Source organism: Varanus komodoensis, unplaced genomic scaffold, assembly GCF_004798865.1.
Source record: "Varanus komodoensis strain SLA01 unplaced genomic scaffold, ASM479886v1 scaffold7_3, whole genome shotgun sequence".
NCBI classification, from domain to species: domain Eukaryota; kingdom Metazoa; phylum Chordata; class Lepidosauria; order Squamata; family Varanidae; genus Varanus; species Varanus komodoensis.
This window is the reverse complement of record NW_025336480.1, coordinates 19,566,792-19,588,252: the sequence shown is the minus strand read 5'-3', so window position 1 is coordinate 19,588,252 and position 21,461 is coordinate 19,566,792. Positions and strand designations below refer to the sequence as shown.

Genomic DNA, 21,461 nt, shown 5'->3' with positions numbered 1-21,461 from the left:
GCCACTGTTGAGTTGTCCAAGTTTGCTGGCATATTGAGTGTAGCACTTTTACTGCATCGTCTTTTAGGATTTTGAACAGCTCAGCTGGAATACTGTCACCTCCACTGGCTTTGTTGTTGCTCAGTCTTCCTAAGGCCCATTTGACTTCACATTCCAGGATGTCTTGCTCGAGGTCAGTGACCACCCCATCGTGGTTACCAGGGATGGTAAGCTCTTTCTTGTATAGTTCTTCTCTGTAATCTTGCCACCTCTTCTTAATCTCTTCTGCCTCTGTTAGGTCCCTGCCATTTTGATCATGCCCATCTTTGCATGAAACATTCCCTTCATATCTCCAATTTTCTTGAACAGATCTCTGGTCTTCCCTGTTCTATTGTTTTCCTCCATTTCTTTGCACTGTTCATTTAAGAAGGCATTCTTATGTCTTCTAGCTATTCTCTGGAATTCTGCATTCAATTGGGTGTATCTCTCTCTTTCTCCCTTGCCTTTTGCTCCCTTTCTTTCCTCAGCTATTTGTAAAGCTTCCTCAGACAGCCATTTTGCTTTCCTGCATTTCTTTTTCTTTGGGATGGTTTTAGTTTAGTTGTACAATGTTGCGAACCTCCATCCATAGTTCTTCAGGCACTCTGTCTATCAGATCTAATTCCTTAAATCTATTTGTCACCTCTACTGTATATTCATCAGGAATATGATTTAGGTCATACCTGAGTGGCCTAGTGTTTTTCCCTACTTTCTTCAATTTAAGCCTAAATTTTGCAACAGGAAGCTCATGATCTGAGCCACAGTCAGCTTCTGGTCTAGTTTTTACTGACTGTATAGAGCTTCTCCATCTTTGGCTGCAGAGCACATAGTCAATCTGATTTCTGTGTTGACCGTCTGGTGATGTCCATGTGTAGAGTTGTCCCTTGGGTTTTTGGAAAAGAGTTTTTGCTATGACCACTGTATTCTCTTGAAAAAATTCTACCAGCCTGTGCCCTGCTTCATTTTGTACTCCAAGGACAACCTTGCCTGTTATTCCAGTTATCTTTTGGCTTCCTACTTTAGCATTCCAATCCCCCATGATGATAAGGACATCATTTTTTGGTGTTAATTCTAGAAGGTGTTGTAGGCCTTCATAGAACCAGTCAACTTCAGCCTCTTCAGCACCAGTGGTTGGGGCATAGACTTGGACTACTGCGATGTTGAATGGTTTTCCTTGGATTCGAACTGAGATCATTCTGTCATTTTGGAGATTGTATCCCTGTACTGCTTTTCCTACTCTTTTATTGACTATGAAGGCTACTCCATTTCTTCTGAGGGATTCTTGCCCGCAGTAGTATACCTGATGGTCATCTGAATTAAATTCACCCATTCCTGTCCATTTTAGTTCACTGATTCCTAAGATGTCGATGTTCAGTCTTGTCATTTCTTGTTTGACCGTATCCAGCTTGCCTTTATTCATGGATCTTACATGCCAGGTTCCTATGGAGTATAGTTCTTTGCAGCATCGGACTTTCCTTTCACCACCAGATACATCTGCAACTGAATGTCCTTTCGGCTTTGACCCAGTCGCTTCATTCTTTCTGGTGCTACTAGTACTAGCCCTCTACTTTTCCCCAGTAGCCTTCTAATGGGGCTCATCTTCTGGCGTCATATCTTTTTGCCTTTTGGTACTGTCCATGGGGTTTTCATGGCAAAGATACTGGAGTGGGTTGCCATTTCCTTCTGCAGTGGATCACGTTTTGTCAGAGCTCTCTGCTATGACCTGTCCGTCTTGGGTGACCCTGCATGGCATAGCTCATAGCTTCATTGAGCTACGCAAGCCCCTTCACCACAACAAGGCAGTGATCCATGAAGGAGTGCAAAATTATACTAATTGCAGTTGGTAAGAAGCAATACATGGTACATAGCCCTGCTCTATTTTACAAGCAAGTTTTTAATTCAGTTTTGTAAAATTAACAATCTATTTTGTTGGGGCAAACCTGCCGAACCAATCTGCAATATAGTACAACAAGCCGAGTATTCTAATTTTAGATAACAAAGTACGATATAGCTGCTTAGATTAATGATTTTAAAAAAACAAAAGCAATCTAAATATCAAAAGTGAATATAGAAATTTGACAGCTTGAAGACCAAATAATGGGAGCTTCCTGCTAATAGAGTAATACCTAACAAATATAATTTAAATGAAAGTAGACATGCCATATATTTGCTCAAATGCAAAAAGTAGTTGTGTTTCAGACATGACACTTACTAGAAAGCTTCTTCATTGGTATGGTTTGAGACACATATTTCTATTAGTATGAATAACATATCCAGAAAAGGTATGAAACCTAGGTGGTTCAAAGTTTTCACAACATTTAAAGTAAGGATTAAAACCATTAGGATTTATCCCAATACTACAAATGGGGACTAAAGATGAAAGCTAATGGATTTGGACCCAAAGGGTAGGATAAAAATATCTAAAATAAATGAATACATAAAGGGGACCATGGAGTAAGAATGTTGCTAAGATGCGACATGAGTAAGAGTAGTCTCATGAGATAGTGCTTGTAAGTGCTATACTATGCTAATTCTCATATGAGCGTTTGATCATATACTCTTGCTTTTCCACTGGCTTATATGCAGCCATTGCAATAAGTGCTACCCAATCCTATTCTTAAAGGGCTCCATTGGATTAAAGCTAATGTCGTCAACTAATTCTTTAATTTAAAGCATCATCTGTTTCTCTAAGAAAAAAGCCACATCAACTATAAATAAAATAATGATTACAAATTCCTGCAAAGTTCAACTACAATAGAAAAGGACATACCACCTACTTTTATTGGGTGGTAACTAATCCTACATATGACAGCAAGGATCAAGCAATATTAAAGTTGTTAGTTTTAAATCCTTTTGTAGTGTGTTGCAGCTTTCAGCTGCTGACAATTCAAAAGGGCATCCACTGTAGTGTTACAGGTAGGATAGACCTGTGGAACAGACACTTTAATAAAAGTGTCAGATCTTTAGTGATGGTCTGATCAGAAAAGCACAAGAAAATTCTGAACACTTGGAATTTTGCCCAGAAATATCCTATATGGATAGGTGTACATCGGATGCATTGAAACCAATGAACTGGCTGGCTAAGTTAAACAAAAGTAATTACTGAAAAAAAAAACAACTTTTCAGTATCAAACAGAGACAAAAAGAACTTGTAAAATGGCCAATGCAAATAAATAGAAGAGAACAACAAAAAAGGAAAAATAAGAGACTTCTTTCTGGAGATCTAAGACATGAAAGGGAAATTTAAACCTAGATTAGAAATGCTGAAAGACCAAGAGGGGAAGATACTATCTGACCAGCATAAAATAAAGAGAAGGAGAAACAATGTGTGAGAAAACTTTACAGATGAGATAAAATGCAAGAGACTCCTTCAAAGAAGAATCCTGTGAGGAAGAACCTACAGTATTAAAAAGTAAAGTGAAAGCCGCTCTGAAAGCACATGGGTAGAATAAAGCAGCCATAGTAAATAGGATATCAATAGAACTATTCCAAGCTGCAGAGACTGAATCAGTCCAATTTCTAACAAGAACATGCCAACAGAAAAGGAAAACAAAAGCAATGGCCTACCAACTGGAAATGTTCAATATCCATTCCAGTCCCCAGGAAAGGAGATGCTAAGGAATGCATCAACCATCAGACCATTCCACTAATTTTCCAAGCAAGCAAAGTTATGCTCAGGGTGCTGCAACAAAGAGATTAACCCTGTACAGAGTGAGAAATGTGTTGTTCAAGCTGGATTCTCAAAGGGAAGAGACACTCAAGATCATATCATGAACATCTGTTGGCTAGCAAACTGCACCAAAGAATTTCAAAGATCAGTCTTTGCTTTATAGACTGCAGTAAAGCCTCTGACTGTGTCCATCATGAGAAACTATAGATGATTCTGAAAGAAATTGTCCTGATGCATAACCTGTATTGTAGCTAAGAAGGTGCTATGAACAGAATATGGAGAAACAGATTGGATTCCTATAGGCAAAGGTGTCAGAAAAGGGTGTATTTTATATCTCTATTTGTTCAATTTGAATGAAGAACATAAGAAAATCTGGATTGGGATCAGAGAAAGAATGAGTGAAAATTGGTGAAAGATAAATCAATAATATGAGATATGTGGAAGATACCATATTACTTGCAGAAAGCAGCAATGACTAGAAACAACTCCAGATAAAAGTGAAAGAAGAAGGTGCAAGAGCAGGAGTGAAGCTGAACATTAAGAAGACAAAAATCGAAGAATTAGACAGCTTTAATGTAAACAATGAAGAAATTGAAATCGTGAAAAACTGTGCATACCTTGACCCAGTCATCTATTCAAATGAAACTGCAGCCATGAAATTCAAGGAAGAGTGCAACTTGGAAGGGCAGCAATGAAGGAACTAGAAAAAATCGTCAAGTGTAAGGAAATTTCACTGGAGGCCAAAGTCAACATCATCCACACCATTGTACTCCTGATTAGGAATGTGTGAGGAATGCTTTTCTGGGTGGGAATATGTCAGAATCCCTGAGCATCCAGTCCCTGAGTCTTGTGAATCCCACAAGACTCCAGAGCAACTGCTAGGAGCATCCAGTGTAGCAATTGTGTGGGCTGCTGCAGCTGATGAGGGTGGAGGTTGTTCACACAGGGCTCCCCTGGAACTGAGCCCACATGACCAATAGTGATGTCCCTCTTGGATGTCGTATGTAGCAGCCTTTGTGGAAGATGGCCAGGTGTGCAAACCCCTCAAGCTTTTGAGGACTTCCTCTCAGCTCAGCTGATTTTCCAAGACTGGGATGAACAGAAGGAGAATTCTGCAAATATTAGAGGGATAGATTCCTCTGAGTTTCATCCAAACCCTTGCTGTTGTTGTGATTAGATGCGATCAAGTTATCTCCAACTTATGCTGACCCCTATGAATGGAAGCCCTCCAAAACGTTCTGTCCATGAAAGCCTTGCTTAGCTTTTCTAAATTCAAGACTGTGGTTGCCTTTATGCAGTCAATTCATCTCATCATCTCAATCCTAGTCTACAGTATTTGCAAAGAATTTGCCAGCACCATGCCTTGGATGCATTTGCTTTTTTTCTGTCAACTTTCTTCACTGTCCAGCTTTGACATCCATATATGGTGATCAGGGGTAGAGTGTGTGCTGCTGTACCTGACACAAAAAGAGTGATGCTGTTTGGACAGCAGTCCAATGATGTTTCATTTCTGGTGAGCTCCGCATGACTACTGCCCAAGCAGCATCTCTCATCGAATGCAGCAACATAAATGACTACTGTATATAGCCCGGAAGAGGAGTGCTATTTGGGCTTGATTTCTAGTGAGTACCCCACAAATGCTGAGTATGCTCACCAGGAACTTGAACTCATGGCCAAACCACCCCTTCACATCCCTTCCCTTGACCAACAGAAAAAATCAAGTGTGAAGCAGGAAGAGTGGAGATAGTTGGACATGTTTTATTTAGTTGGATATCCTTTTATCATGATCTTTGTTTTACTTTTATCACTCCATTATTACAGAAAATACCCGATAGATCTGTCTCATTTTACATATCGCATCTTTTATCAGATTGGTACCCGTAGGTCACAGCAAGAGTGGCCAGTTTTTGTGCAGCTGCTATTGCTTGTCAGAAGGCAGTATTAAAATAATATTAGGATTTTAATTAATGCGTGTTTACACTTTATCTCATGTTTTATACTAGTTGGTTTGCATATTGTTTTATTGCATTTTATATTGTTCTTTCTGCTTGTCTATGACAGAAATAAAATACATATTAGGTTGGTTAAAGAGACTTATTTGCAATTAAAACAGAATCAAAGGAGAAAGAACATAACAAGCATATCGATTCACAATAACTGTTTACAATACTATTAAGAAATAGTAAAAGAAAGAAGGTTTAACACTTGTTTTTCACATATGTAGATCAATAGGCAAGCTGTATATCTGACTGAGACTAAACTAATGACTGTATGATATGCATTGCAGTACTTCAAGAGCAGTAAGATCTTGAGACCACTGCATTATAGACCATTGACTGTTTTTCCTCTTTGCTTTCTTGCTCCTTGCAGATTGTAAGCCTCTTTGCTGTGGTAGGTGGGAGCTGTTTATCTTTCTATGCTTGAAATATAAGATACAAATGTACAAAGTTGTTTACTATACAGTGAAAAACTAGCAAAGCAAAATTGGTTATTATCTTAACTAAACTGACAGTATAAACCTTTACCCCCTCCAAGAACTTGCTTAGGGCTCCTTTCTGACAATCTTATTAGATCTATGGACAGAGGAAGTACAATATTTATGGCAAATTCTTACTATGTTGCCCCAAGACATACATTCTTCTAAAACCACACCTGTTAAGTCTTAGGAGTACTAGACATAGACTACTTGAATTCTGAGAAGCTGTATACTTTCATTTTAACCCATGTTGGTCCCCTTCTAAATTGTTTTGTATGCCATAAACTTGTACGTTTCTTTGTTTACCATTTAAAGATACGCTTTATATAGTAATACTTAGGATAGTTTGCAGCATCACCCCTTTCCTTTTACCCTCAAGTTACTGATTTATAACTTCCTAGAAAAATAAAAACAAGTTTTGCAAATTTACTCCAATTATTACAGCATATACTTGAGTAGTGATTAGCTGAAACAATTAGCAGTAAAAACATTACAGAATAGCTATAAATCTTTTCTAACATCTATTGCTTGGCCATGGTGTAACAAGTGCAGGGAGGGCAAGTATCCACTTGCCTCTCTGCTTGCTTCTCCCAGCCCAAAATAGAATCAGTCCTGGCTCCTCTCCAGCAAGCATGACATGCACTCTGCTGCATCAAGTTCTCCTACATGGCATCCAGAAATGTTCTTAGCTGTCTGGGCATATCCAGAGTGCTTCTCAATTTAGTTCAAGCAGCAGAGAATGTTAATGGATAATGCTCTGTTTGCATCCCAGGTAAGTTGCTTTCCTGCTTTTGCCCAGAGTGAACACTTACTTTGAGAAAAAAGACATCCATGTAGGATCACCATAGCGATCAGTACACTTTCTTGAGCAGGTTTTAAAAAAATCATGTACTTATACAGGTTGGTAGTCCTTTTTCCGGTTTCACTATTTTTGAGGTAGATGAAGAGAAGGAGCTCTTGGCCTCCTTCCTTTACCTTTGAGGAGCAGTAGCAGCACAACAAACAGAAAGATTGTGAATTAGTTTCTCCTTAAGCTTTCCCATTTCCCTTCCTCTCAATTTCCATTTCTGTGCAGTAGTGTTTCTTGCTGGGTCCAAATAATAAAATGAGGGTCCAAAAGGGTGCTTTTGTACTTCTTCATAAATCACTTCCAGTCCCTTGTTTTGAACTTATGATCTTGAATTTAGCTCATTACAAAGTATCTTTTCTTTGTAGTAATGTTGTGGATTTAAAAGACAATTTTTGCCTGCTTCTGTTCAGATGTTCCACACCCCTGCTTTGCAGGCATGCTATCCAAGTCAGTTTATCTTCATCTCCCCTTTATTTGCAGTGTGTTGCGGCTATGGAGCAGAGATATGTGGAGTATGTTAATGTGTGGTGGGTGTTGGGGAAATTCAGATAAATCCTGATAGAAAAATGTTGCTTATATGTGCCTTTGAGTTATAAAATCAAACCTATCCCTGCACATCTTTGAAAGTACCAGAATTCCAAGCCAGGTTTCTATTTAGCATTGCTGTTACTTTGAGAGGTTGGAACTCTCAGCTCACCTGTGATGCTGCTGCATCTTTACAAAGGCATTTGCTGAAGGGGGGCTTCAAGGGAAGGTAATCCCTGTCTGGTTTTTTTATATTTATTTATTTATTTTTCAATTTATATCCTGCCTTTTTCCTACAAAGGGCTCAAGGCAGCTTACATCATTCTCTTCCTCCATCTTATCCTCACAACAACAACCCTGTGAGGTAGGTTGGGCTGAGAGTCTGTGACTGGCCCAAAGTCACCCAGTTGGCTCCATGGCTGAGCGGGGACTAGAACCCAGGTCGTCTGAGTCCCAGTCCCATGCTCTTAACCACTACCCCACTGGCTCTCCACACTGTTTTTTGCTAACAGCAGCAACAGCTGATAAGGCTGCCAGGGTAGTTTTCTAGCAGCATAGCAATCACCCAAATTTGCATGTTCAGACTCACAGCTAACACTCACAATAATCCCTGCTTTCCAGAATTGTAATGTCAATCTCCTGTAATCAATGCTATTGCATTAAGTCCCCTCTGCAGATCTCTCACATTCTTTTGACTGTGTTCCTCTTATTTCATCATCATCTGCCCTGCTGCTGTATACATGTGACCCAGAACCTATAAAACATTCTGTATATATTCTAAAAGCTTGTAGCTGGTCACAACCTCTACCCAGCAGCACTGTTGTAAATTGGGTTTCTCTGCAGAGGGTGCCTGAGTGCTCTTCCATAAACTACTGAGTTTCAAGGTGCAAGGGGTCTTTCCTACTGAATCATTTATTCATTCCCTGGGCTGCTATCATGGGGAAACAGAGCCAAATTCACACATGCAATTGCGATTCTATGAAGTAACTTCCTCTGTTTGTCTCTGTGTGAAATGAGCTTTTGCTCTTCACCCCATTTTTAATCTTGAACAAATTGTTTGTTTTGTGTTTGTTAGCATTCACTAAGCCAGATTCACCAAGCTGGATCTGCTTACTGCAAGTATTTCACTGTGTCTAATATTATCTTGCACCCCAACAGTCCCAATGAGTATCTGTTGCCACTGATTTACTGTGTCTGGAAAATAGATTCTGGTATTTGGAACTACAAAAACAAACAAACACTGCTCAGATTGCTTTTGTTATGAATTAGTAACAAGCAAAATGATAAAAACTTGAAATCAAAGTAGTTCTATAATGAAAAATTGATTTCCCCCTTAAACTTGTAAAAATTATTCAGGGAAGGATCACATTCACAGGTTTTATAGAACAATCCAGATGAGAAAAATATATATATTGAACTGTAAACATGCAGAGGATTTGTTTCTTTGCTTGGCCATTCTACTTAACTCCCATCTTCCTGCATTACAGTTGGTCAAAACCAAGAAATGAATACACCATCCTTCACTAACCCCAGAGTGTACATGGCATCACCATACATTTTTTTACACCAAAGTATGCAGAAAAAAATGGGAAAGTATGGAAGAAGAGAATTGCAATACCTACATATATATTTTATTTTGCATTCTGTATTCTTTGTTCTGTATCTACATTTGGGAAGGCAATGTGCTTGCTATATAACAGTGTAGTCCTTGTGATTTTTTGTCCATCCCTTGTTTCAGGGATTCCATTCCTAATTCTATTGTTGTTCTTCCTATTTAACGAGAAAATGGGTGATATTTAGGGACTCCTGATTTCCCATTTGGAGGACCCATTCCATTAAGTTGAAATTATGACATAGCATTGGCAGTAAGCAGCAGAAGTTGCTGTTTGTCCCAAAGAGTCAATGTGAAAGTGAAAAGAACTAATTTGTAGAGGGCAAAGATTAGGGAAAGATTGTATTTCTTTCAATCAGGGATGGAGAACCTGTAATCCTCCAGATATTAACAACATCTGGAGGGCCACAGTTGCTCTCGTCCCTGCTTTCAGTTATAATTTTAATAGATATTTTGCAGCCTGATACATAATACAAGAACACGAACCAGAACTTAATGCAAACCTAAAGATCATTTTCATTAAGGTAAATAAGAAGAGGAACTTTAAATTTGTTGAAGAAGGGAAATGTGCATTGGGGGAAAAATACAGTGGTACCTTGGCTCACGAACGTAATCCGCTCCAGGACTCTGGTCATGACCCAAATTGGTTGTGAGCCAAGTTAAATTTCCCCATAAGGTTCAATGTAAATAAAGTTAATCCATTCTGTAACCACTTTTTAGATCAGAAAAATGTGAAGCAAAGTGACAAAGAACAGCAAAGATTATGGCCATCTTCCCCCCACCCCGAGCACAAGTGCGGCCATCTCCCCGCCCCTCCCAGCACAACTGCAATCGCACCCGTCATCTCTACACATGCCTGTCATCCCGGCGCGCTCGGAGGGGGAGACAGGCGCGATCGCAGTTGCGCTCCTGCAGGAAAGACGGGCGCAATCTTGGCCATCTTCCCCCCCCCCCCACATCCCCAGCACAATTGCGGCCATCTCCCCACTGGGGCGGGGAGGTGGGCGCAATCACGGTCACCACCCAATGTGGAGTTCACGACCTGAAAAAAAAATTTTGCGATCCGATTTGGTCATGAACTGAGGCGTTTGTGAGCCAAGGTACCACTGTATGCACCTTATTTTTAAAGAGCCCCCCCACACACACACTTGTCAATACACTTCCAAATTTCACTGGCAAATCACCACTTGTGCTAGTGACATTGTGTAACCATTGTTTCATGTTAACACAGTGCCAATAGTACTAGCACTTGGGCACTGGAGGATACCACCCAAGGGCCTGCAGAGAAAGGGTGAATCAACAAATATTGCTTCTCCCCTGTTCAGTCAGTGGAATATTCCTGCTGGATAAAAAGCTTCCCAAGGACAGAAGGAATCCTGCTTTCCAAGGAAGGTTTTGCTGGACCCAACCTAATTATATACTGAGAAGTAGCTTGCTAGACCTTAGCATAAAAATAGAAGTCCACAAGTGCACCATTTAACATAACTTCATAGATACTGACTGCCATTCTGAAAAATGAACTCCTAATATTTCTCCTTAAGACTTTTCTTTCCTTGCCTAGACACACATTTTAATCAAAATCTTACTGATTTTATCTGCAAAGAAACCAGAAATTTTCTCACAGCAGGAGGGACTTGCATCAGCAGCCAAGTGAAGGCAGTCTGCATTAACAAGACTACCTGCCACCTGGAACAAATCCACTGATTGAGGCTTCACAGATAACACATGGGAAGCAAAGGGATATTTCTTCTCCTTTTTTTAAAAAAAGTGTACATTCATTCATGGCAAAACATAATTCAGATAACTTGACTTAGTAACATCTTCTAACTGGATTAGTCTCTCTTCCATCCACTATCACCATTTGTTTTCTGACCATTCTGGTCATGGAAAACCAGGGAGTAAACTGCAGTAAGGCCACTCCAAAAACAAATTCTCACACAGTATGTCCTGGGAACATTCATTTTTTCTATATATTTGTGTGTATGAACAGGTACTTTGAACTGACTTTAACACCATCCTCTCCTCAGCAATAGAAGTTGCACTGTGTACACTACCACTTCAGTGGACAGAAAATTGCTGAGAAGTAGGAACAACTATCCCTTATTTATTTGCCTTATTTGCACACGCTCCTGCTATTTGTCTTATTTGTACACACTCCTGCTTTTGAAAAGGGCATTCTAGCTACCAGGAAGCTAACAGTGATTACATACAGTTTTCCCAAATTATTTACATTGTGGCTTTCAAGGAGCCCTGAGAAAAAGAAATGAATTACTCTTGGCTCTTCTGTCAGTAATACTGAAGAGTGTTTAGCAATTGTTTCAGTGGTAAATCATTAAAAAGTGAATTGAAAATAGGGTGGACAATTCTATTCCAAGTAGAACTCTTTGGATTTAGGATTCTGCAGGTCCTCAACAGCTCTCCTCTCCTATATTGTGTTCAGCCATTTGGCAAGTTAGGTCTCTTGATAGCCCACATACTTAGGTCACTCATGCTCCCATTGAATGCTACTTAGCCCAAACTGTAAAACTGTTTTAAGAAAGGTGAAAATAACAAAAAATAGGAAGAAAAATAATAAACAGAGCAATCTAGAAGTCACCAAGGGAGCACTCCACTGTCAGAACACTCCAAAAATCCTTCCTTTTGCCACTAGACATGAGAACAGGAGGAGTGATGGAGGTGATGTTTGTCTCTCTTCCTTTTCTTCAGAGATTTCGCCAAGCATGCTTTTGAATGGCCAGAGAAAAGGCACCAGGGGACTTGCAGGGTTGGAAACTGGGAAGCTTTGGGGTTTTACAGATCCTTGGTATCTCCCTTCTATGTTATGTTCAACCACTTGACAATTTGGTTTTAGGCACACATCTAATCATGTTTCTCCTCTGCTTCTCCCCCTTCTAATTTAGGATCTGCTAAGCTCTGACTTTCTCTGCCATATAAAAACAAACCTAAGGTGTCTATTAAAGGTTTAGTTAAACTGCATCTTTGAAAGCTTTAGTCTTTCTGTTAACAGTTAACTCTTTATTCATTAAGTGCAAGCACAGTGCGAATAATAAACCTGCATTTCAGAAGAATAACAGAGAAAATTATAAATACAGTCTCATCACTTCCATCTGTGTTTCCAATCTAAGCAATAAAGAAGCCCTTTTCCCTTTCAAATTCTCCTTTGTTACTTGCCTAAGATTCGTTTTAGATTAATCTTTTATTTTGCTTTATTTCTAAAGGACATCCATTACTTTGCACTAGATAAGGGTGAATTGGCACTAGCTGAAGTGGCAAAGAAAAAAGCTAGCGACATTGACACAGAATCAATAACTACTGGAGTTGGTAAGAATTAATGCTGTTTTTAAAAATGGCTTTTTTGTTTTAATCAATACTTGTTCTTGTATCCCTGTCATGTTACGCTTGTAGCAGGGTTATTGGTTAATTGGAATTGTTTTTTGGGTGGGAGAACAATGATGGCATGTTTGCTTAAGAGAAAAGGTAAGCATACAAAAACAGCCTTTAAATATAAAAGTGAGAATGATGGTATTGTAGAAGTGTCAAAATAAGCTAGAATCCCTTGCAACGCAAGAGGTAGAGGAAGGATAAATAAATTCTTTGCACATTGCAAAAAAAAAATTAAATCAAAAGCTAGATTCTGAAATAATACTGTTGCTATACATTTTTCTTAAGAGACATATTTTAAGAGAACCCTCAGGCTATGGGGTTGCATACAAATGTAATAAATAAATAATTTTTTGGCGGTCATTGACACTCTGAACACATTTTCACAAAGAGCACAGTTCACTGAACCAATCTGATTCACTGAGGACTAATTTGCAAATCATCTGGTCCTAACATACTTGTATTGGTCAATGGGTCATCAGTTCCTGAATATATGGACTGGACAGATGTATGTATGTATGTATGCCACATTTATGATTTCTGCATATATATATTTTACAGAGAAATGCATGCAAATATATTTTACACTCGCATATTTATCAAGATGAAAAATTTAAAGAGAGTTTTGACCATAAGCAATGCACATTTAGTTTTCTTCCAATTCCTTTTGTTCCTGTTTTGAAAATTGGTAGTGTGAATGTTATAGAAAGCTATGGTAGAGAAAATTCAAAGTTGATTTTTTCCCATTGCTATGATTCACACACATGGTTAATGTACCTGTGCAGTGCATTATTCAAAATATTCCAGAACTAAGTAGAGCTTTCTGGAGAGAGCCTGCCCACCCCCTCACCCCCCGACACACTCTAGCTATGGTTCCTGCTTGCTTCTCAGTTCCTTCCTTTCCATTGCAGTGAAAGTAGTACTTTAGAACGTTCTCTGCCTCATAGGAAAAAAATGTTATTCAGTTTTCTTCCCCTTTTCCTTCTTGCCCACTGTGAGCAGAAAGAGCTTGCTCTCTTCCTCTGTCTTCTTTGAGTTATTCCCCCCCTCCTTTCCTTCACCCTTCAGACACACATGGCATCCAGGACCTTCTCCGAAAGTGCTCCTTCTGTAGCAGGAAGATCCTGTCATTGGACAGACATTCAGAATGCCTTCAATGCTTCATAGATACCACTCTCCACAGATATCTCTTCACAGGTATCTCTCACCTCATTACCAACATACTTTTCCAGCATCATCAGCTTCTCAATAGTTTTCCCATGACACTGATCTGCTATCTTTAGGGATGCTTATCCACATTACCCACACTAATGTTATTACAGTTCTTTTTATGACAACTCCCTTCCTAGGAGATACTACTATGAGGATGTAGACTGCCAAATCTACTATCAGTGCTAAGAATCCTCTCCTCTCTACCACTCACAAGGCCTTCTCAGCCACACTTGATTTCTAAACCTCTGAAGACAGCTCTTTTTACAGAGCCTGGTCCAGTAAAACTAATTAGCTGTTGGAAGTTAGAAAAATGGCTACTTTGGCCACTCACTCTCAAGGACTCCTGGCTGGACTTCAGAGGAATCAGAATTTGAAGGAGAACTCGGGGGGAGACTGCAAATGTGGGCCATGCTGGGACACTGAGATGAGAAAAACAGAGATGCTTATCTCAAGGCCAGAAAACCCAGGGGAGCAGGCAGTTTCTGGGAGTAACCAAAATGTACAGCTAGCAGGAGGAGACTTGGAGCAGGGAAGTTTCTCAGACACAGATCTAGAGGCCCTGGCTTTTGACCCAATGAGACAGCATCAACAGAAGAAGGTGGCCCAAATTAAAGGATCAGCATGTGGAGGTGAGGCATGCTCACTTTCAGAAGCCCCTCCCCAAAGGGATGGGGCCCAGGCATGATCATAAGGATAGTTCCTGGAAGTGAACACTAGATTGAGTTCAGCCAACCACTCTGTGCATGCTTAGAGATTAATTCTGGGTGCTTTGTACTTTTTGACCAGTAAAGAAAACTTTGCAAGGGAAAAGGTCTCTAGATTTTGAATTCATGAAGGAAGAATCTTGGCTCTCAACACTAGCCTGCCTCTCCACCTTCAACCACCTTTTCTGAACAACTTTTTCCTCAACCTTGTCCCTAAACAAACTACCAGATTCAGCCTCTTATGCAGTTTCCACCAGTCATTCATCTGACACAGACTTCCCAGCCTTCCAATAACCAGACACTGATCATAACCCATTAACAGCATAAGAGGGGTACTGCTTGGATCCATCCTCTTTCTCTGTTGCACCATTAGCATCTTCCTTACAGGCCACTGAGGGGGAACCAAAGCCCTTTATCCTCCACAGATAATCCATATGCAGAACAGATTCTAGGGACCTGACCCCCAGTGGGAGGGCGGGAATCAAGCTGCCTCTGGCCCCCATCTCTGACCTTGGTTTTTAACAGGGCATAAGTTGACATGGCACAGCCAGTCTCAATCTCAATGTTATCACTACTGACCCATGCAATTAAGCAGTTTTGCAGAGTTCTCCTCTGGGCCACCAACTGTTCGGAAGATCAAGATTTATAGGTCCCTTCCTATTCAGACATGTGGCATATTCAATTACTGTAGAAACTTCATTGTTCAGACTGAAGCACAAATCTTATTCCTTCCCCGCAAACATAGATGGTAGGAAGCTCAGCAACATCAACTATCTACCCTAGAGCTACTGAATCTTTACTTGTCTGCGTGTCATGTAAGCCTACATTATCAGCATATCAAGAATTCTGAATTCCTGTGTGATAAGGTGGTTCTTATTCGTGGCCTCTGTGCATCACACATAATGGGTGCTGCGCCTGCGCAGTGCCTGTAGCTGGGTAGCATACAAAAGCTTTGACGGATTTTGGCAGGAACTCTGCACCCCTCTCCCATGGTGCTATAAAGGGCGGAGCGCCCGCCATTTTCCCCAGACTTCTTTCAACCTCCGGTCGCTTTGCCATTCGTTATCTTCTATTACATCCTCTTGCTCTTTGTTCTAATCGCTGTTTTTCTCTTGCTCTTCTAGTTAAGAAAATCCTTTTCCAAGTTTTATCATCCTTACCCTTCCTAGTTAGACAATTTTTTTCTCCCTCCCCCCAAAAAAAGTTTATACATCTTACCTTTTGCTATCTTTTCACTTCACTCAATTTTTTCGCTATCTGCTCTTCTCGATGGCTCAGCGCATGGCCTTTCGAAAGTGCTCTAGGGGCCAAAATGTCTCCGATTGACCCACACAAGCTTTGCCTCTTATGCTTGGGAGGACATCGCACCAACAAATGCAGCCATTGTCAGTCGTTCACCAAGCAAGCCCGAAAAAAATCAGGAGAATCGGCTGAGGAAGATCCTTTGGGAACAGGCCCTCATAGCCTCAGACGAGCTGGCCACTCCAGCGGGCCCGCCCATGGTGACTTCCCCTCACCCACCATCCGAGGGAGCTGCTTCCAGGGAGACCACTCGCTCCTCCCATTCCACTTCTCTGAAACAAAAGGAGAAACGGAAGCACAGCAGGCAAGGGGATCTGTTGGTCCTGAAAAAATCTAAGAAAGACAAGACCAACAAGGCTGGCCGCAAACAACATAGGCTTGCCCAGGAACCGTGCCGGGACTCGGGCTCGACTGCACCATCGGTCCCGACAGCCGCATCAGTATCGACACCCTTGGTACTGACACCACAGACTGTGATGCAGGTTATGCTGCCTGGATCCCCCCAGAGGGTCACGCTACCAGCTCCTACGGTGTTGGACCCCTCTGAGCCCATGCTCCATGGATCAATACCCGACGGAGAAATTCGGGATTCACCACCCCGGTCTCTACCGAGCCACCAACCGGCTTGATCGCCGACCCTGATGCCATCATCGCCAGAGGCATCCCCAGGCCCCCGCTGCCATCCGACCCACATCACCACCAACACACCTTGGGCGAATCCACCAGGAGCTGGGTTCTGATGCCGTATGGCAGATTCGAGCCACCTCGGCCCTATCACTGGGACTACCAGCCACTGTACGACTACTACCCTGTGCCGCCAGAGCGCAGACGCTGATTCTGTCCCTCCAGGATGGAAGCACCCTCCACCTCGGCGGCCGTAACTTCCCGCCCTCCTCCGTCTCTGGTCAACTCATCATCTAGTCCATCTTATCATTACATTTCAGACTCTGAGGACTCAGACCAGCTCTCCACATCTCCAGATGCCGTCATCTCCACTCAGGGACCGTCTCACACGGTCATTGGAGATTGAGGTGGAACACCAGGCAAGCACCAGCGATGACCATTTCTACAACATCGTTCATAAGGAACAGTCATCCGCCATCTCCTTCCTGCTCATAATGACTCTTCGCCAGGCTATGACAGACACCTGGGAGTTTCCAAGCCAGCCACATCTGACATCCCACAGATACGAATTGATGTACAAGGTTAGGGAGCAGGACATCCCATTCCTAACTTAATTGTGGTCGACTCATCCCAGGAGTGAGATTACAGGGAACAATCGACCCCGAGAGACAAAGAGGGCTGGACGATAGATATGATGGCACGCCGCATCTACGCGGCTATGGGACTAGGTCTCTGGATATCAAACTATGAGGCAACGATGGCCAGGTATGAGTACTTTCTGATACAACGGCTGGAATCCATCACCTCCACTATTCCAGAGCAGCAGCGCGACCTGACCCACGTTTTTATCCGGGAGGCCATGCAACTAGCCATCCAACAGCTCAGCACAGCACGCCATCACGTCGATTGCAACTCTCGTGCTCTTGTCAGATCCATCGTCTTATGTCAGCATGCATGGCTACGTTCCTGCAACTTCCCAGACGAGAATAAGAGGCGCATTGAGGGCATGCCTTTCGACAGTTCTGGCCTCTTCCATGACTGCATGGACCGTAAGCTCGAGCACATTTACAACACTTGAGCCACCGCCCGGAAGATGGAGATACTGAATTCCAACCGACGTAAGTGGCTGCACTCTCGTTACCCTCAATACCAGCCATACCACCACTACCAGTCATGTCAGCAATATCAGCCAGCCTGCCGCTCAGTTCCGACAAGGTCAATGCCGTCAACCCAATGACAAGCAGCAGCGTTGACGAGACGCACAAGCTGATCTTCTCCCATCCACCCTCCCCTCTCCCATCTGGGGACTGGCTGCAAGGCTGGCTCCCCATTTGGGAGTCCATCACATCTGATAAGTGGGTGCTTTCCATCATTGAGCATGGATATAAAATCGAGTTCGATACCGTGCCTCCTCCAGGACCGATCCAGTATATTTCTCCATCGGCGGTTCTAAGAGACGAAGTCTCCCAGCTACTATGTAAAGGAGCAAAATCTCTTTCTCCAAGGGGCTCCACAGCTTCAACTCGAGATATTTTATGGTCCCATAGCGGGTCGGTGGTCTACACCCTATATTCAACCTACAGGGCGTCAATACATTTATTAAAACTAGAAAGTTTCAGATGACCACCCTTCAAAATATCCTCCCTTTGTTCAAGAGAGAAGATTGGTTTGCCTCTCTGGTCTTAAAGGATGCTTATTTCCATTTCAGCGTCCACCCAGCTCATAGGCGGCTTCTCTGCTTCACTGTCGGCTCCAATATCTTTGAATATAATGTCCTCCCCTTTGGACTAGCTACAGCTCCACGAGTTTTCACGAATTGCATGGCGCCTGTTTGCGTCCACCTCCGGTTACAGGGTGTCCAAATATACCCCTACTTAGATGATTGGCTTATTGTCTCTCCGTCCTGAGAACATTTACTCTCGGCTATTGACACCACGTGTAGACTCTTAGATGAACTCAGACTCTGTATTTACACTGAGAAATCCTGTCTCGCTCCTTCACAGATCGACTTCATTGGAGCACATCTCAGCTCAATCCGAACCAAAGCATACCTACCATGGGCTCAAATGGACAAGCTTCATTCATCAGTTCAACACATCCAAGATGGCCTACACACTCCTGCATTGTCCATTCAGAAGCTCCTCGGCCACATGGCCTCAACAATCGGAGTTGTTCCCAATGCCAGGCTCCAGATGCGACCCCTACAGTTGTGGTTCAATGGCCTCTTCCACCCACAATGTGACTCCCCAAGGCGTCCACTACTGCCACCTGCCTTTGTTCACCGAACCCTGTCTTGATGGACGAACAAGGACAATCTCTGCATAGGCGTCCCGTTCCACCAACTGCAGCCCTCGGTATTGCTCCATACCAATGCCTCCCTTATGGGATGGGGAGCACACTGTGCCAGCCTCCATACTCAAGGCACCTGGCAAGCCCACAAAAAGACCAAACAAATCAATTACCTGGAGCTGCTTGCAGTTTTCAAAGCTCTCTGCTCCTTCGAGTCCACCCTCCGAAACCGGATAGTACAGATAGCCTCCGACAATGTCGTGATGGTTTTTTACATCAATAAGCAGGGCAGTGTGAAATCAGTACCATTGGCTCATCTGGCCCTGCAAATATGGAACTGGTGTATCCCCAAGGGGATCACCTTGCTAGCAGTCCACCTAGCGGGTGTAGACAATGAGGAAGCGGACACCCTTAGCAGGAACATGTCCTCAATCCACAGGTGGGAGCTGGACGACCAGATCTGCAACAACCTTTTTATTTGCTGGGGCACCCAGTCCATCGACTTGTTTGCCACAGTGGCCAATTCGAAGTGCGGGAATTATTGCTCCCGGGCAGGCATGGGCCCGAACCTGCTGGGGGACGCCCTGATGGTGAGTTGGTCGAACATGTTCCTCTACGTGTTCCCTCTGATCCCGCTAATCATGAAGACCCTAGAGAAAGTTTTCCACAACAAAGCCCAGGGCATTCTTGTTACGCCTTGGTGGCCGCAGCAGCCCTGGTTTCCAACTATCCTCAGCCTCTCCCACCAAACCTTCATCTGTCTACCAAAGGTCCCCCACCTGATCACGCAAGAGAATGGGGCAATCCGCCATCCCAACCTCGACTCCCTCAATCTCACTGCATGGTTCCTCTGGGCGACCGAGACAGATTGGGGATTCTGTTGGTGTACCGTGCACCCTTCTGCCCAACAGACTCCCTGCCTGAGCTGGCGGAGATCATCTCGGACCTGGTGTTGAGGACCCCCAGGATGTTGGTCCTGGGGGACGTCAATCTCCATGCCGAGACTGGTCTGACCGGGGCGGTTCAGGACTTCATGGCCTCCATGACGGCCATGGGGCTGTCTCAACATGTCACAGGCCCAACCCATGAATGTGGACACACTCTGGACCTGATTTTCTCGACGGGGCAGGAAGAGGGTGGTCTGAGGGTGAGGAATTTATGTCTGACACCCCTGTCATGGTCAGATCACGTCCTCATGAGGTTTGTGCTCGAGAGCGGCCTCTCCCTCTGTAAGGGTGTGGACTCGATTGTGTGGGTCCGCCCCCGGAGCCGGACGGATCCGGATGGATTCCTGAAGGCCCTGGGGGAGTTTCCGGCTGACAAGACTGGTGCTCCTGTCGAGGCTCTGGTCGAACAATGGAATGGGGAGATGACTAGGGCTGTTGACACGATCGCTCCTAAGCGTTCTCTCCCGCCAGGCAGAGCCCACTCCTCCCCTTGGTATACATCTGAATTGCGGGCGATGAAGCAGGCCGAGAGACAGCTAGAGCGTAGGTGGAGGAGATCACGGGATGAATCTGACCGAACACACTTAAGAGCCCATTATCGGGCCTATGCTGTGGCAGTGAGGGCGGTGAAAAAGAAATTCTTCTCCGTTTCCATTGCCTCCTGAAAATGCCATCTGGCGGAGCTTTTTCAGGTGGTACAAGGGCTGGTCCATCCTGACCCTAAGAAAGATCTGTTTCCACCCTTGAAGGCCCGCTGTGACGACTTTGCCAAGCATTTCAGAGAGAAAATTGCTCAGATTCGTCACAAGCTAGACTCTACTAGTGATTCAGAAGCTTCTGGGGAGATACCAGTGTCGCCGTCTGGTCCAAAATGAATGGATGAATTTCAGTTATTGCAGCCTGATGATGTGGACAAGGTGCTTGGACGAGTATGTCCCACCACTTGCTATTGGACCCTTGCCCATCTTGGTTAATTAACAACGCCAAGCACGGGATTGGGACCTGGATCTTGGAAGTGGTTAACGCTTTTCTGAGGGAGGGTCGGGTACCTGCCCCTTTAAAGGAGGTGATAGTCCGACTGGTCCTGAAGAAAGCGTCACTGGATCCAAAGATGGCCACTGATTATAGACCAGTGGCCAACATCCCGTTTCTGGGCAAGGTGTTGGAGCGGGTGGTGGCGGGACAACTTCAAGCACTCTTGGATGAAACTGATTATCTGGACCCATTTCAGTCCGGCTTCAGACCTGAGTACGGTACTGAATCTGCCTTGGTCGCCCTGTACGATGACCTGTGCAGGGAGAAGGACAGGGGGAGTGCGCCCCTGTTGGTTTTTCTGGACCTCTCAGCAGCTTTCAATACCATCGACCATGGTATCCTTCTGGATAGGCTAGCGGGATTGGGGGTCGGAGGCACTGCTTTGCAGTGGTTCCACCCCTATGTCAATGGCCAATTCCAGAAGGTGGTGCTGGGGGACTATAGCTCTGCACCATGGCAGCTATGCCATGGAGTACCGCAGGGATCCATTTTGTCCCCTTTGCTGTTTAATGTCTACATGAAACCGCTGGGAGAGGTCATCAGGAGGTGTGGGCTGCGGAGTCATCAGTACACTGATGATACCCGGCATTACCTCTCATTTTCCACCAATCCAGGTGAGGCAGTGGCTGTGCTGAACTGGTGCCTGGCCAAGGTAATGGGCTGGATGAGGGCCAATAAACTGAAGCTCAGTCCAGACAAGACGGAGGTCCTGTTGGTTGGCGGATCGGGCTTCGGGGAAGGTGAATTGAACCTAGTCCTGAATGGGGTTGCACTCCCAAGCTGCAGACCTTGTCCCTAAGAGGGAGTGCAACCCCA

The 21,461-nt window shown here is 43.6% G+C and overlaps 1 protein-coding gene across 7 annotated transcripts in view; it reads left to right on the top strand.

Annotated features, from left to right (window-relative positions):
- The window catches only part of LOC123035809 (WD repeat containing planar cell polarity effector), a 234,238-nt gene that overhangs the window by 156,333 nt on the left and 56,444 nt on the right, over positions 1-21,461 (top strand). For all 7 annotated transcript variants that reach the window (XM_044454420.1, XM_044454416.1, XM_044454417.1 and 4 more), the window contains one exon: positions 12,370-12,472. In XM_044454420.1, coding sequence (XP_044310355.1) covers positions 12,370-12,472 — 103 coding nt within the window. The remainder of the gene's footprint in view (positions 1-12,369; positions 12,473-21,461) is intronic.